Source organism: Ictidomys tridecemlineatus, chromosome 10, assembly GCF_052094955.1.
Source record: "Ictidomys tridecemlineatus isolate mIctTri1 chromosome 10, mIctTri1.hap1, whole genome shotgun sequence".
NCBI classification, from domain to species: Eukaryota; Metazoa; Chordata; class Mammalia; order Rodentia; family Sciuridae; genus Ictidomys; species Ictidomys tridecemlineatus.
In genome coordinates, this window is record NC_135486.1 from 84,496,429 (window position 1) to 84,512,404 (window position 15,976).

At 33.9% G+C, this 15,976-nt stretch overlaps 1 protein-coding gene across 9 annotated transcripts in view; it reads left to right on the forward strand.

Moving 5' to 3' along the window:
• The window catches only part of Nsun6 (NOP2/Sun RNA methyltransferase 6), a 46,426-nt gene that overhangs the window by 10,279 nt on the left and 20,171 nt on the right, over positions 1-15,976 (forward strand). For 6 of the 9 annotated variants that reach the window (XM_040278358.2, XM_078023346.1, XM_040278357.2 and 3 more), the window contains 3 exons: positions 7,635-7,744; positions 9,133-9,286; positions 11,138-11,219. In XM_040278358.2, the coding sequence (XP_040134292.1) occupies positions 7,635-7,744; positions 9,133-9,286; positions 11,138-11,219 (346 nt within the window). Of the gene's footprint in view, positions 1-2,706; positions 2,787-7,634; positions 7,745-9,132; positions 9,287-11,137; positions 11,220-15,976 lie in introns of all 9 variants that reach the window. The other 3 variants (XM_005325784.5, XM_078023345.1, XM_078023344.1) reach the window with 2 other exon arrangements.

The window sequence follows — 15,976 nt, forward strand, 5'->3', positions numbered from 1 at the left end:
CTAGTTTTGACTAGTCTAAATTTTCTATTTCCACATTCCAAACTCCAGGTGTGTCCTGCAGAGATGTCCCAAGTAGTATGGTACTAGGTAATTTGTCATAAATTTCTCTGGAACATATATTGCAATTCAAAATTTTTAAATTTCATATAGCTGATAGAGTTGTGAGGAAATTTGATGCTTTTGTAAATTACAGCTGGTAATATAAAATGGTGTAATCTCTTTGGAAAACAATTTTGGTAATATCTTTAATACAAATTTACTGTGTAGCCCAGCAATTCCATTCCTATGAATCTTCCCCAAAAGAAGTAAAAACATGGCCATTCATATTCTTGAACGTGGCTATTCATTGTGGCATTATTCACAAGTCAAAAGGGGATAAATCCAAATGTTTATCAACTAGTGATAGACAAATGTAAAATATTCATACAGTGGAATATTGTTCTACAGTACACGTAATTAATCAATGCAATAAAGTGGATTAACATCAAAACACTATTAATAAAAATGAGACATAATATTACTCTATATGAAATTTTCAGAAAAGGCAATTTTATTTATCTATTTTTGTACTAGGGATTTAATCCAGGAGCACTTAACCACTGAGCCATATACCCAGCTTTTTTTTTTTTTTTAGACAGGGCCTTGCTAAATTACCGAGACTGGCTTTGAACTTGCAATACTCCTGAGTTACTGGGATTACTGGCCTGTGCCACCATGCCTGGCTCAGAAAAGGCAAATTTATAAAGAAAGATTAGTGGTATGAGAATGGGAACAGGATTTGACCACAGATCGTCATGAGGGATTTTGTAGGGTGGTGTAAATTATCTAGAATTGGATTGGAATGCTGATTGCACATTTTTTTAAAATTTACTAAAAAAATCATTAAATTTACTGCAAGTTATTCTATATTTAAAATGGGTGAGTTTCTGATATGTAAATTATACTTCCTAGGACTGTAAAAGCAGATCATATGCTTGGTTTTTTTGTGTGTTGCTTTGATAGTTAGTCACATGTATGATTTTATGATAGTTTTGTTTTTGTATCCTCTTAACAAGTTTCTGATAGAAAAGGAAAGAAGAAAACCTTTAATTTGGGAAGGGTTGATCTCTATATAAAATATTTCTATACTATAAAGCAAATAGTATTTATAAAACAAAAAGAAATGACACAATTTATTATCTTCTCAGATCTGTTTAGTTGATACCCAACAGGGAGAGAGAGAAGGAGTTTATCCATCAGATTACTCATTGTTAGATGTGGTTACAGTCAAAAACATCCTTTGGAAAATGCAGAAGTCAAGGGAGATACTGACTTGGTAGAAATATTAGAAATTTTAGAAACTTTCATTTCTAAAATATGTAATATGTTTACATTTATCTAGTTAGAAATAAGTTGATTTTACAAGTGTTTTCTAGCTAGAATACTACATAGCAATGCAAGTATTATTGTTATTGCTCTTTCATATAGTTTGTGAAGTTGAGTTGTTAATTCCTAGCCTACCTGGCATAGACTTGTTCTCAATATTTGCATATTTTCCTGTAATACTGTACATAGTCCTGTTATCCAATTCATTGTTCCATTTGCTCTTCATTCTGCATGGGGTGACAAGTCATCTGCCTGCAACAGTGGTATGCTGCTACATATTTAACAGGCAATTTTCTGGGAAATATAACCTTATCAGTGGTTTAAATACTCCCACAATGGTCAGTTTCAAGCTACCAGTGTGGCTATGGAATTTGGGAAGGACACACACTGTGGGCTTATGTGAGCTTATTCCATCCACCACCTGTAGTGCTGGTTTTGTGCTTATTTCCAGTCTAACCAACCAAATATAGAGGATACTGAAAATTCTGAACTGCCAAAAGCATTTGTTTCCTTCATTAAAATTGACATGGCTTCTGGTGTTAATATTGTATATTAATTAGTATTCGGTAATTTCAATATTTAATATCCTATTCAGAAACTTTTAAGTGACTATATTTAATTCTATATTAGAGGTATGTATTCAAAGTAAGTCATGAAAGGTAAACGTCGTTTGTGTTCATTTATTTTGGTACTGGAGTTTGAACTTTGGTGCTCAATCACTGAACTACATCCCAGTTCTTTTTTATTATTTTTAAATTTTTTTAAAGTACTAGAATTGATTATTTTTTATTTTGAGAGTTGTCTCAGCTGGCCTGGAGCATATAATCCTTCCCTTAGGCTCCTGAGTAATTGGGATGATAGGCATGCATCACTATGACCAGCTTATAGTTTGTGTTTGTGAAGTGAAACGGTAAGCAAAATTGAGTCTTACAAAAGAAGTCAAGTTAGGGCTGGGGATGTGGCTCAAGCGGTAGCGCGCTCGCCTGGCATGTGTGCGGCGCTGGATTAGATCCTCAGCACCACATAACAAATAAAGATGTTGTGTCCTCCGAAAACTAAAAAAAAAAAAAAAAAAAAAATATTAAAAATTCTCTCTCTTAAAAAAAAAAAAAAAGTCCAAGGCCAGCCTTAAAAATAAAAAGGGCTGTGTTTATCTAGCTCAATAGTAGAGTACTCTTAGCTTTAATCCCCAATACCTACCTTCCCCCTAAAAAAATACATCAGAATTTTAAAGAAAATGTTATTTTGAGGTGCCTCCCCATATCCCATGGAACAAAATGAAAGTGCCCCAAATCAAGCTTTATATTAATTTCTTTATAATTTTGTGTTTGTTTTAAACAGCAGCTTAATGGATTAATTGTTCCTGTTCTTCAACATCCAGACCTTCAGGATGTCTTACTTATTCCTGTTATTGGACCTAGGTTTGTGACTGTTTCATTTTCAAATTATATTTTTTTCTAAATAAAGATTTATCACAGGATTGTTTTTTACTCTTTGGTGATAATGTGAAGTTTCTCCATAGATAAACAGGAATTTATAAATTGATAAATGTAAACTTTGTCATGGGAAACACTAAAGAAGACTAGGAATGGGTGGTAGGACAGATACACATACCTTTATTTTTTTTTTAATGTGGTGCCTCACACATGCTAGGCGAGTGTTCTGCTGAGCCACAACCCCGGCCCCTCATTTTTAATTATTTTAATAGTTAAAATAATTTTTTTATTTGTTAATAAAACTTTATTTTACTTATTTTTATGTGGTGCTGAGAATTGAACCCAGTGCTTCACACTTATGAGGCAGGTGCTCTACCACATAGTCACAACCCCAGCTCTTAATAGTTTTAATTAGGTGTCTTTGTACTATTTTTCCTCCAGTTTTTATTGTGTACTATTGCACCTTATTATTGGTTTACTCAGTAAATATAAGCTTTTAACATGTTTTATGGCCTATGACAACTCTTGCATTTCCTCTTTTGTATTTCCTAAGTGTCCAAGATTTCTATTCAGAAAACATCATCATGTAAACATCCCCTGCCTGGTACATACCCAAAGTCTGAACTGGAAGAAGGAAATCTGGTGTTCCTCTTAAATACCAGTTTTTATGGCTTTAGGCACAGTGAACTACTCTTATCAGTTAATAGTAGGGTCACTTCTGAAATCTAAACTGCAGATGCCAGTCAAGGCCAGCCTTAAAAGCAGACCCTTCAAAGGGAAACAGGCTTGTTATGTTAACTTTTATCTGTAGCTATCCATTCTAGAATTCATTATTTTCTCTCCTTAAATTCATTAATTAACATTACAAGTTTCCATTGTACAAATTTATGCTGTGGGTAAGGTGCAAGTATTACAAAGACAAATGGGTCATACTTGTTCAGCTTAATGGCAACTGTAGTTGTTACAAGTCAGATGTATGATTAACATGATGAAAGTGTCAGTGAGCTGCTATTGGGTAATGAAGGACTGAGTACATAGAAATTTGTAAAGATTTTCTCTAAGCAGGTATTTTACTTGAGCTTGAAGATGAGTAGAAATTAGGCTGATAAGATTAGGTGGAAAAATGAATGTATGCTAGGTACAAAGAAAGCATACCCAAAGATTTGAAATCATAAAAATCCTGATGGTTCATGATAAAAGAGATCAGATTTGGCTGCTGAATTGATTTTTTTCAGAAAGGTAGGTGAAGGACAGATTGTAGTTAGGAGAGACAGGTTGTGAAATAGGAAGGATATTTTTAACTAAGAATATTTTCCCCCCATAGACTCTAGGAGCCAAAGAATTAGTGTTAGAGTAACCATTAGATCTGTATTTTAGAAATATAATACTGGTAATAGTTTTACATTAGTGAGTTGTGAAGTTAATTTTTTTAAGAATTAAATGGATATTTATGTCCTTAAAATTTGTATAATAAAGGAGTTGTTTCATGAAATGATAAAAATGTGTGTCCACACACATGGAGCCATGTAGGTGGAGTGGGTTGTTGTATTTGGTGTTTTTTTGTTTTGTTTTGTTTTTTAAAATTTTTAATTGTTGATGGACATTTATTTTATTTATAAATAAATCGAACCCAGTGCATCATGCATTTGAGGCAAGCGCGCTACCACTGAGCCCCAGCCCCAGCCCCAGAAATTAGGAATGGAGAGTAATGGGGAAAATAAAGCAGTAAGCATCTAGAGTAATATTAGGGGGGTGAGATTTGGAGAAAGAATGTCATTCATGGTTTTTATGTTTTTTTTTTTTTTTTTTTGGTACTGGAGATCTAACAGATACTTTACCACTGAGCTACATACCCAACACATTTTTTCAATTTTGAGACAGGGTCTGGCTAAGTTACTGAGGCTGTCCTTGAACTTGCAGTCCTCCCATCGAAACCTCCTGAGATGCTGGCATTACAATAGTGCACCACTGTATCTGGCCATTTATTGTTTTTTAAATTTAGAGTCTTTGATTTTTAATATGGGCTTAACATTGGGACTAAGATCTGTCCAGCAATCATTATGAGACAGGAATTAGGAGGCAAGGTGTGTCTCTGTTAGGGTCTAGGTTAGAGAAAAAAAATTCTGATAATGCACTATGTTTCCATACCTCACAAAGGCTTGGAATTCAAATCTTATTACTCAAATGGTCTTGAAATCTACATTCTGGGAAATTGACATATAAATTGGGTTCCAAGCCAATTCTTCCACTACTTGGCACAAACCAATCAAAATCATTCTAGATTGGCACACTTTTAAGCCAAGCCTCACACTTTTCTCATCCTTAAAAGATAATTTAGGAATCAGACTATCATAGTGAAAATTAGTTCAGTAGACTACAGAAATAGAGTCCCCTAAATTCTAACAGAACTTTCTGGTAGAGGATATAAATCAGTTTTCCTAACTGATTAAAAACAAAAGAATAAGACAAAAAGGTAGAATTGATAAATAATTCATAGAAATATTGTTAAAATTAAGAATTCACTCCACAAACTAAACTTAGACCCAACTGATACAATTATTGAATTAGGTGATGATTCAGGAAATGATCCAGAATGCAGCAGAGATAAAGAAATTAGAAATTTGAAATTGAAATTGATTAATGGTAAATGGAATGAAAAGACAGCTTATATTTCTAATGAGTCCCAGATATAAAGAACAGAAATAATGGAGAAAAGACTATAATGAAAGCATTAAGAATTTTCTAGAATTGATGAAAGACAAATTTAAGAAGTACAAGTTTAAACCCAAAAGTAAAACAATGCATGTCTAAGTACTTCAGAGTGAAACTGTAGAACACCAAAGACATAAAGTTCTGAAAGTAATTAAAGGTAAAAGGAAACTGCATCAGTAACAAGTAAAGAGATGATGTATGTGTGAAGTTAGGTGCTAGACCCAAGAAGTCAGTCAAGCTGGGCATGGTGACACACATCTCCTAGTGTCTCGGGAGGCTGAAGCAGGAGGATCGTGAGTTCAAAGCCAGCCCCAGCAACTGTGAGGTGCTAAATAACTCAGACCCTATCCCTAAATAAAATACAAAATAAGGCTGGGGATGTTTCTCAATAGTGGAGTGTCCCTGAGCTCAGTCCCTGGTACTCAAAAGAAAAAGTCAAAACTTGAGGTAGCATTCCATAACTGAAGGAAAGTCAAGGCTTAGGAAGAAGAGGTTCAAACGTATTTTGGGATAGTAATTTATAAAGAACAGAAATTTCTCACAGTTCCAGTGGGTGGGGAATCTGAGAATAAGGTGCAGGTGCTTGGTGAGGTCTTGCTGTATCCTCACATGGTTGGAGGGTGTTAGAGCAAGAGAGGTGTTAGAGCACCCTTGGGTTTAAACCCTGGTACAAGAAGAAAAAGATGACGATTTGAGGTAATCTGAGGAATATAGGAGAGAAAAATATTGTGTGAGACTTGCTGAGTTTGAAGTTACTCTGAGACATCTATATATAGCTACCTGCAAGTAATTCAAAATATCACTCTAGAAAGACTGAACATTAGAATTTGTGGCTTTATTATTTTAGTAAAATTGGACCTTGCTATGTTGCCTAGACTGCTATTAAACTTGTGGGCTCAAGTGATTCTCCTATATGAGCCTCCCAAGTAGCTGGTACTACTGGCATGTGCCTGATAATCTCTGCTATTTGGGATTATCAACCAAGTGATTATTGAAATAATGAACTTGCCAATGGGTAGAATGCAAGGCAAGTAGAAACCATGGTGTGCTTGAGCAACGTGAATAGGTGGGATCAGGTAGTGTAAAGTTGAGAAGTGTAGTGAGGTTTGATAATTGGATTTCAAGGAAAGATTATGGGACATGATTCATGAGTGAAATGTTGCCAACCAGGGAAGCTCATGAGAGACTCTGCTCAGAATTTTTATTGAAGATTGATCACATTAGGACCTTTGATCTTTGGAAAAAATCTCACCTAATATTAGAAATGATGCCAGATTTTAGTGGTATAAAAGAATATGAGAAGGGCTGGGGATGTGGCTCAAACGGTAGCGCACTCACCTGGCATGCGTGCGGCCAGGGTTCGATCCTCAGCACCACATACAAACAAAGATGTTGTGTCCGCCGATAACTAAAAAATAAATATTAAAAAATTCTCTCTCTCTCTCTCTCTCCTCTCTCTCTCTCTCTCTCTCTCTCTCTCTCTCTCTCTCTCTCTCTCTCCCCCTCTCTCTCCCTCTCTCTCCCTCTCTCCCTCTCTCTTTGAAAAAAGAAAAAAAATCTTTAAAAAAAATATGAGAAATTGAAAAAGAACTAAAAAATGTTGTATAGAAAAGATTTATCTGTCTAGATTAAAAAAAAAAATCACAATTTTCCATGCAACAATTTACCACTTTAGAAATCTTACTCTTTCCTCTTCTTTTGTGTGTTCTCTTCGGATTGATCCCAGTGCTACACTCATGTTAAGTACTGTACCACAGAGCCACATCCTCGGTCCTAGAAATGTTTTTAATTTCTTGCATATTTTTCTGTTTTAGTCTTTGAAAGCAGCAAAAGTATCACAGTGCAATATGAAAATAGTAATGCTTATTAAGTGATTAACAGATTTTTATGCCACTCTCCTTCCTTCCACTAGATGGACCTCTTTCAATTGTTTTCTCAAATGCTCAGTTTTTTGTTTTTTTTTTTACACTAACCCTCTATTCCTTTCAATTCAGCTTTCTCTTGTTTATTCAGGAAAGTCGAGGCTAAAGAGTTTATTTATGTAGAGTTTATACTGAAACATTGAAAATGTTTGTAGGCATTGGAGGAATATTACTGTTAAATTTCTTTTACTATTCATAGAAAGAATATAAAAAGACAGCAGTATGAAGCCATCGTTGGAGCCCAATGTGGTAATGCAGTATTAAGAGGAGCTCATGTCTATGTTCCAGGAATCATGTCAGCTTCAAAATGTAAGTATAAGTTTTAGGGTTCCCTAAAAATCATGTGTATTTTCAAATGGAAAATTTGGTATATTTCATTGAGATGTTGTTCAAATTTACCTTTGTTATGTGTTTTTCAAGCTTAGCATTTAACATAGCCAGTGAGGATTTTACCTGATAAGGACTAACAAAGTAAGCATGCACATAAAGCTTTCTGACAATTGTTTTCTCTGCACATAAGTATTTACATGGTGATATTTGTTTAAAGAGCCATTACTGATTAATAGACAGTGTAAGTGAGATTCTGTTTTGTATTCTCAACTCTGTTGCCTTAAAACCTCAGGCTTCTCTTGTGTAATTTGTGAGGGTAATATGTAGAACTTGGAATCTGAACATTAGGTGAAATGTGATATTCTTAATTTATTCACTCAGTTGACAGCATATTGCATATGCTTATTACTAAGTTAAGACCCCATGGTTAACTGGTATCTTATTGGATTTGAAATCACAAGGCACTATTTATTTATTTTTATGTGGTACTAAGGATCAAACCCAGTGTCCCACACATACAAGGCAAGCAATCTGCCACTAAGCCACAAGTTTTAATCTATTGCAATCTTATTCTTCTCTGGGCTTTGATTATCTTGCATAGGAAGTAAATATTTTGATCCACATCAGAATTGTCAGACTATTTCCTGCAGACCAGATTGGGCCTATGTTTGTTTTTGTCTGGCCTTCAAATTAATTTTTTTTTTAGAAATTTCGTTTTGAGGAATCTTAACATACATTATTTTTGTTGTTGTTTTTCATATTGAGGATTAAACTCAGGGTCACTGGATCACTGAGCCACATTCCCAGCACTATTTTGTATTTTATTTAGAGACAATGTCTTAGGGCCTTGGAGTTGCTTAGCGACTTGCTGTTGCTGAGGCTGGCTTTCAACTCAGTATCCTCCTGCCTCAACCTCGCAAGGTGCTGGGGTTACAGACATGTGTTTCATGCCCAGCTCTTAGCATACATTTTTGAGGAATCTTCCTTTGGAAGGAAACTTAAAGAGCTTTTGCATATTAAGCTAAGATACAAAGATTTACAGGAAATCTTTTAAAGAATGTGAGGTTTGGGGATCATAATTTATTTGGAAAATATCTTCTTTTGCACAGTTGAACATTTCCAACTTAAAGGATGTTTTAAAGACTACTCTTTTGTTTTCACTGAAAAATTTCTCCATTTAGATTTATTGTTGGGAATATTTTAAAGCCAAAAGATTTCTCTGTAAGGATTATATTGAGATAATTAGCAAATTTAAATGGCTTATTTCCACTGTTTATGTCCCTAGAAACCCTGATTGTAGCTTGAAGAACGTTTTGTTATTCTCCTAGAACATGGGTTAATGTAATCTGGTTTTCTTCCTTTCCTAGTTATGAAAGCTGGAGATGTTATTTCTGTGTACTCCGATATTAAAGGGAAATGTAAGAAAGGAGCCAAAGAATTTGATGGAACAAAAGTATTTATTGGAAATGGGATTTCTGAACTAAGCCGCAAAGAAATCTTCAGTGGGCTACCTGAAATGAAGTATGGTATTCAGTGCTATGGGAGGAATAAACATCCTTTGGGTGGTTTAAAAATAGTGTACACAATGTAAAAAATCAAATGGAAAAAAATTATTTAATCCATAATCCCATGATTTTTTGGAAAAAAAAATACTTTTGGGTAAAAACAGTAAATGGGTTAAAAAGCCTACCTAAGCAACCAGTCATATGCTAATTGTCAAAATTTTACTTGTCCTTTGAATTTTAATAATTTTTGCATCTTTGAGGAACAGTACTTTCCTTGATAGAGAGTGAATTAGATGACTCATCTAGATCAGTTTAACATTCAAATTTTGTGGGAAAAAAAGTTTGTGATTTTAGTAAAAAAAAAAGTTTCCCTTTGATTCTAGGGATTGAATGAAGAGGCACTCTGCCACTAATTTATATCCCTAGCCCTTTATTTTTGAGACAGGGTGTCACTAACTTGCCAAACCATGAATTTATAAGCCTCCTGCCTTGGTGTCTTGAGTAGGTGAGATTACAGGTGTGCACAACCACACCCAGCAGAAATAGGTCTTTTAAATAAAAAAATTTTACCAGAAAATCAGTATTCACATGAATATTTCTGTGAACAATTTGTTTGTTCTTATTTTACTTAGTTCTTTCAGCTTGTTGTAGAATACTGTAGACATCTTCATTTATCCAAAGTTGACATGGACATAACTAAGATCTCTGCATTTATCCATCTAGAACTAGACCATATCCCTGATTCCTGGAACAGTGTTTTTCATGTTACAGCAGTTTTCTGTCTAATTGAAACTCCTCTGAAGAAACAAATTATTGAATTTCCTATATTTAGATAGCAATACTTTCTAAATTGTGTTCCTTAAAAGGCTTTGGGAGTATGAAAATGATGCAAATGTCTTCTATTTCTCTTTGAGTCTGTAATAGGGGATTGATATTTTAGTTCATTATTAATGGTATACTCTTAATTCTTTTATTTGATGTGGTGGTTCCTATTACTATGTTGAATAATGTTTTCGGATCGATGTTCTGAATGTTTCCTTTATTGATAGGAGTAGAAAGCAGCTATTACAAAAAAAAAAAAAACTATTGACTTTCTCTGACAGTGTTTGTGTGCCCTCTCTCCCCCCTTTAATAGTCTCTGACTATCTTTGATTGCATTGTTTGTCTTTATGAATCACTGTCTACCATGCCATCTGTGTCCTGGCCCCTTCCTGTTCTGATCAGCTCTACTGCCACTCATTAAATGGGACATAGGAAGAAAAGGTCATATTGGGATTGTGTCAACACTTGGGCAGTTATTCTATAAAAAGTTGATAGGAGAATGTAGTATGTAGATGTGCAGCCAGGGGAGCCTGATTAACCCAGGGGTGGAAGCCTGGTTAACCCAGGGGTGGGAGCCTGGTTAACCCAGAGGTGGGAGACTGACAAAGCAATAGTCTTTGCCATTGCTCAGCATGATTCTAGGTATTTTTTTCATTTTTCATACAGGTACTGAGTAGAGTATCTTATAAACTCGATCATTCATGAAATGTTGATTAATTAGATAGACTAAGTTACCGTAAGTCAGTTACCAAAAAGATTAGAATGAATCAAAAATCAGATGTTCTTAGCTTTTTAGTTTATTAAGATATCTAAAGAAACTCTTGTGCCTAAATTAAAAACTTATTTATTTTTTTCCTTTTGATTCTGATGGGCTCTTTTACCCTACTCAAGGTAAACATTCACAAACAATTCTCAGGACTATTCAAAGTATTTTAGTGTTAAAAAAAGGCAAATAATTTTATATTTGACATGCTACTTGAATATATTCATAGAAATATGTACTATGTAGCTTGTACACACTAATGTTAGATTTCCTCTTTTTCAGAGGTATAGGCATAAGAATGACAGAACCAATATATCTCAGCCCTTCCTTTGACAATGTACTGCCCAGTTACTTATTTTTACAGGTAAGTATCTATAGAAGAAAAATATGACATTGAAATATATTTTGGTAGATAACTCTAAATCTCAGTGTTTTTATGAAAAACTTATATTAAAATATTTCTTGTGGTCTATTTATATATATTTTGATTAAACAAGGAAAATCTGAGTGTTCCTGCTTTTTTCCTTAGTACATTTTTTGAAAATCTTTTTCTCTCTCCTTTATTCAAAGGTGACTTTATGACACTAAAATTACTGCTTTCCATTTAAGAATGTCAGTCCCTAAATAATGCACCCATTTGATGTTCATTTAAGTGTTCCATTTGTCTCTTTTAGTAAGATTCTAATGGTTTAATGATATCAGATTTATGAGATGGATATCAGTTGCAGTAATAAGTCATCTGGTTTGCCTTTTCCAGTTTAATAAGCACTTTCATTAACTCATTTGTTACTATTTGCTGGTTAGATGATGATTTTCTCAATATAAGATGAAGATACTGAAAACTAGATCTGTTTTTGGCCAACTTCACACCACTAGTAGTTGGTAGAGTCTGACTACAAACCTAAGTTCAGTTACCATGTGCTTTATTCTCTTTCTAGTATTAAACCAAAAGTTATTTACAAATTCAGAAATAATTCCCATGGTGAATAATCAGAAAGTGATTTATATTGTCATCTATTGGCACATTAGTAATAATGTGAAATATTAGACTCTATAACCTAATACACAATGGCTTGTGGATCATTTTTGGTCATTTTGTTTGCTTAGTTTTTGGTTTTTGCTTATTTGTTGTATAATCCATTTTCAAACACTTGTGATCATCTGACAATACAGCCATGCATCATTGCTTGCAGAATCTAATACAATATTATTTTTCTCTTCGGTAAAAGAAAGGGCCATATACTGCTTATCCCATCATTTAGTTTTGACTTTGGAAAAGAGAAAAATCAGTATAGTGCAATTTTTATATATTTTTGATACTTATACTAGGATCACTACTTTCCCTCACCTATAACCTTAAGATCAACTTGACAACTACATAAAATATAAATTGTGAAACAGTTTATGACTCAAAATATTCAAGTAGCATCATAAAGTCATATTCTTTATCACTTAATGACAAGGAACATGAGATGTTACAGCTAGAATGAATCTTTTATATCTGAGGGTAGAATTTTTGTCACTTCCCTAGTGAAAGCTGTTTTATTGTATAAAATGTACATTGATGATCTTTGACCAGTAAAGTTATTAAAAATGAAAATGGTAATACCAGATAGCACTTAATTGAGTGGGTATTGCATTCCATGTGTCATGCTGAGTGTTCTAGATACACTTTTTCATACGCTACTTGTAAACCTTCAGTTTCATAGACAAGGAAATGGAAGCCTAGAGAATTAAAGTGTGTGCACATAGTAGACACTCAGTAATTTTCTAATGGCTAAATTAGGGTTTGCTGATTGCCACATATAAATCAAGAAAGCCAGAATTTGAATGTAGGTCTTTCTGACTTAAAGCCTTTGCTCTTGACCATATGCCAATGCTTACAGTGTGACTCTTGGAAGATCTGAATCACTTGCAGGGCCTGTTTCAAATTCAGGTTCTGAGCTGAGTAAGTGGGAGCTCCAGGTAATTCACATAGTCCTTAAGTTTCCCAAATACTTCTTTTACAACTTCCCAGAAATCCTTGTCTAGTGTTTAGTTTGCACATGATTAAATTTTCTTTTACAAGCTAGACAAGAGGATACACACCTGTAATTCCAGACTTGGAATACTGAGACAGGAGCCTTGTTAAGTTTAAGGTCAGCCTCAGCAACTTAGCAAGATGGTGTCTTAAAATAAAATTGACTGGGGTCAGGGCTCAATGGTAAAGCGCCCCTGGGTTCAATCCCCAGCACCAATCAATAAATTTCTTGCCCTTTACAGACTAATTCAGAACCACCACGTTTTTAATTGGGTCATATCTGATACAGTGAAATCTAAATAGCTTAATTTAGTGCAGGCCAGACCAGGAAATAACAATTTCCTTAAGAAACATATCCAGTGGCTGGGGATGTGGCTCTGAGATAGAGTGCTCGCCTAGCATACTGGGTTTGATCCTCAGCACCACATAAAAATGAAATAAAGATATTGTGTCCACCTACAACTAAAATATATATATATATATATATGACTTAATATAAAAAAATATATTTTTTTAAAGAAACATTTTCAAAAGAAGAATAGTAAGTTTATTTTAAGAAGAATGTCCATCTTAAAGAATCATTATGGTCCTTGAATTCTTATATGTTATGATTTTCACAAATAGAAAAGTTCTCATATTTACACGTAATGGTAATAGAACAAATTTGGAATTTCTAAATAATCCAATAGCCTTTTCAGACAAACATGAACAAAGGACTATAAAGTATAGATGTCAATTAAAAGACCAAAAGTATAATGATGTGAGAAGTATCATCTCAAAGCACTTTTCAAGAGCTTCAGGTCATTGAAATAGATACTGACACTTCAATGTCAAATTGAAAATTCTGCTTTTAGGTGTCAGTTTCCATTCTTCTCTAAAAGCTAAGAGGCTGATAGTAGACATAACATATCATTGCATTGTGGTTTTAGGAACCAACATGATGTCATAAAAGATATTCAAGTTCTTTCGTAGGTTTCACCCTACAGAGTCTTGATGTCTCACAAATTTTATAATTCCTTCATGCTGGTTATCAGGACTCTGGAATAAATTAGTATGCATCAAAACCCTTCTAGAACTTAAAAGAACTTGTAGGTACCTAGGATCTGTTCTTGGAGATTTCCTAATTAAATAAAGTTTTATTTTGGAATTACAGAGTGGAACTTAAGAATTACAGAGATAATACAAGAATTCTTGTATGCTCTTTGCCTAGTTTCCCCTAATAGTAACAATTTTTTTTCTTTTTTCAATATTTTTATAGTTTAAACAATTCTAATTAGTAACAAATTATGATGCTACATTTGTCATTGCTTAGAAAACCAACAGTGGTTCTTGGGAAGTTAAACTGGGAAGAACACTAGAGCCCACAAGTTTAAGACCAGCCTGGGTAATAGTAAGATTGCTATGTCATTCAAAACAAACAAAAACTGATACATTAAACCATTAAACGGTATCCCCACTCCAAATGTGTATACCATATTATAATAAACTCTAAATTTTATTCATATTTCACCAGTTTCTCCCTTAACCTCTTTTTGTGTATGTGTCTGTAGGATCCCAGGCTGCATTTAATCATTGTTTATTCTTAATCTCTTCTGGCCTGGATAGTGGCTGTCATTCCTTATTTCTGAAACTTCCATAGTTTTGAGACTAAGCTATTTTGTAGACTCTCTCTCTTAGGAATTTTCTAATGTCTTCTTTTGATTAGACTGGGATTACTTTGTTTGGCAGAAGAATGCCGCATATCAGGGCTGATATCTCTCTGGAGAATTTAATTCAGTAGGTCTAGAGTAGATACTAGAAATCTTTTATTTAAATTTTTTTTTAAATTTTGAACTTCACAAAAAGTATTTTTTTGCAATTTTTATTGGTACATTGATTATACATAATAGTGGAATTTATTGTGATATATTTGTATGCGCATTTAACATAAATTTCATTCCCCAGTATGTTCCCTTTGTCTCTCCCTGGTCTCTGTCTTCTTGTCTACTAGTCTCTTATTTTCATGAGACACCCTGCTTTCTTTCCCCTCCTTTTTCTTTATAGCTTCCAGTTGTGAGAGAAAACATGACCCTTGACTTTCCAAGTCTGGCTTATTTAAGTCAATATCATGTCTTCCAGTACCATTAATTTTTCTTCATTCTTCTTTATGGCTGAATAAAACTCCTTTGTGTGTGTATATATATCACATTTTCTTCATTCATTCATCTGTTAATGGACAGTCGCCTAGGCTGGTTCTGTAGTGGGGCTATTGTGAATTGTGCTACTATAAACGTGGGTATGCATGTTTCACTACGGTATACTAATCAGTTTTTTCACTGCAGTATACTGATCAGTTTTTTTTTTTTTTTTTTTTTGAGAAATACCAAGGAGTGGTATTTCATATAGTGGTTCCATTCCTAGTCTTTTGAGAAGCCTCCCTATCAATTTCAATGTGAGTACACTAATTTACAGTTCCACCAACAGTGTATACATATTACCCTCCCACACACATCCTCATGTATTATTGTATTTTTGATGATTGCCATTCTAACTAGAATGTGATGAAATCTCAGTATTGTTTTGACTTGCATTTTCTGACTAAAAATAGTGAACATTTTCTTCATATTTGTCTTAAATTCATATTTCATTTGAGAAATGTCTGTTTAGTTCACTTGCCCACTTATTGATTGGATTATTTTGGGGGTCCTTTTGGAGTTCTTTATATATTCTGCATATTGATTGTGTCAGAAGAGTAATTTGTAAATACTTTCTTTCATTTTGTATGCTTTCTTTGTACTCTTAATTATTTCCTTGCTGTGCAGAAGCTTTGTAACTTGATGTTATCCTATTTATTCTTGGTATTTGCTATGCTTTGGGAGTTCTATTGAGGAAGTTGTTGCCTGTATGTATATATTAGCATGTTTAACTGATGTGTTCTTAGAGACAGAAGAAGACAAAAAGACCTCTGCTGTTCTTGTTTAGACTATTAATATTGTTAAAAAGGTAATATTACTAAAAGCAATCTACAGATAAAAATGCATTCCCAGTTAAGATGGCAATGACATCCTCAGGAACTAGAAAACATTAATCTTAAAATTCATATGGAAGAATAAAAGACCCAA